Genomic DNA, 1258 nt, shown 5'->3' with positions numbered 1-1258 from the left:
GTATAGTGGCACCATCTCAGCTCACTGCAAGCTCCACCTCTCGGGTTCACGCCATTCTCCTGCCTCAGCCTCCTGAGTAGCTGGGACTACAGGTGCCCGCCACCATGCCCGGCTAATTTTTTTGTATTTTTAGTAGAGACGGGGTTTCACGGTGTTAGCCAGGATGGTCTCGATCTCCTGATCTGGTGATCCGCCCGCCACGGCCTCCCAAAGTGCTGGGATTACAAGCGTCAGCCACTGCGCCCGGCCCCTATAATTCTTTATCTAGAATTTTATCCTGAGGAAGAAATCAAAACTGAGGGAAATATTTGCGTACAAGGAAGCCTAATTTATAATTGTGAAAGATTAGAGGATGATTAAGTAATTATGTGACATCGATATATTAATTACTCTTTTACTTTTTGTTGAATTTTGAATAACATAGGAAAATATCTAAAATATAACATTGTGTTTAAAATGTGGGTAAAACTGTAATTTCAATATGGTTCCAATTTTAGTTTTTTAAGATTATATATAAATACACATTGGGAAAAGGCATAAATACTACACTAATTGTCTCATAGAATGATGATATTACAGGAATTTTTCTTTTCTTATTTTCTTCTCTAAAATCTCAACATAAGCATATAAGAATCTTCTTTTAATTCAAAAAATTAAATGTTTTTGAGGAAAGGGAAAAACCCAATCCCCCAAAAAAAAACCCAAATGTAGATAAACCAATACAAACCTTGTTAGATCCAGAATTTTTACCCCTTCCAATGGCTTTATATTGTTCATATCTGGCAAAACAGAGAAAACATTTCAAGATAATTGATTATTAATTGTCTTACATTTCCACATACACCGTCATAAACTTGAGATAGATCACAAGGACTACAGTGATTCTTAGCAAGGGAGTCCACAGACCACAAGGCTCTAGTAAAGAATACGGGAAGCTGAGCCAGGCGCGGTGACTCATGCCTGTATCCCAGCACTTTTGGAGGCCGAGGCAGGCAGATCACCTGAGATCAGGAATTCGAGACCAGCCTGGCCAACATGGTGAAATCCCATCTGTACTAAAAATACAAAAAATAGCCAGGCACCGTGGCGTGTGCATGTAATTCTAGCTACTCGCTGAGGCAGGAGGATCCTTTGAACCCAGGAGGCGGAGGCTGTAGTGGGCCAAGATGGAGCCACTGCACTCCAACCTGAGCAACAGAGCAAGACACCACTTCAAAAAAAAAAAGAAAAAGAAAAAGAAAAAAAATTACTATCACAA

The 1258-nt window shown here is 39.8% G+C and overlaps 1 protein-coding gene across 3 annotated transcripts in view; it reads right to left on the bottom strand.

Annotated features, from left to right (window-relative positions):
* Window positions 1–778, bottom strand: part of SUGCT (succinyl-CoA:glutarate-CoA transferase) — a 712177-nt gene extending 711399 nt beyond the window's left edge. For all 3 annotated transcript variants that reach the window (XM_011995105.1, XM_011995108.1, XM_011995107.1), the window contains exon 1: window positions 728–778. In XM_011995105.1, coding sequence (XP_011850495.1) covers window positions 728–777 — 50 coding nt within the window. In that variant the 5' untranslated portion in view covers window position 778. The remainder of the gene's footprint in view (window positions 1–727) is intronic.
* Window positions 779–1258: the final 480 nt, after the last annotated feature.

This window comes from Mandrillus leucophaeus, unplaced genomic scaffold, assembly GCF_000951045.1.
Source record: "Mandrillus leucophaeus isolate KB7577 unplaced genomic scaffold, Mleu.le_1.0 Scaffold472, whole genome shotgun sequence".
In the NCBI taxonomy this organism is placed as follows: domain Eukaryota; kingdom Metazoa; phylum Chordata; class Mammalia; order Primates; family Cercopithecidae; genus Mandrillus; species Mandrillus leucophaeus.
This window is presented reverse-complemented; position numbering and strand designations above follow the sequence as displayed.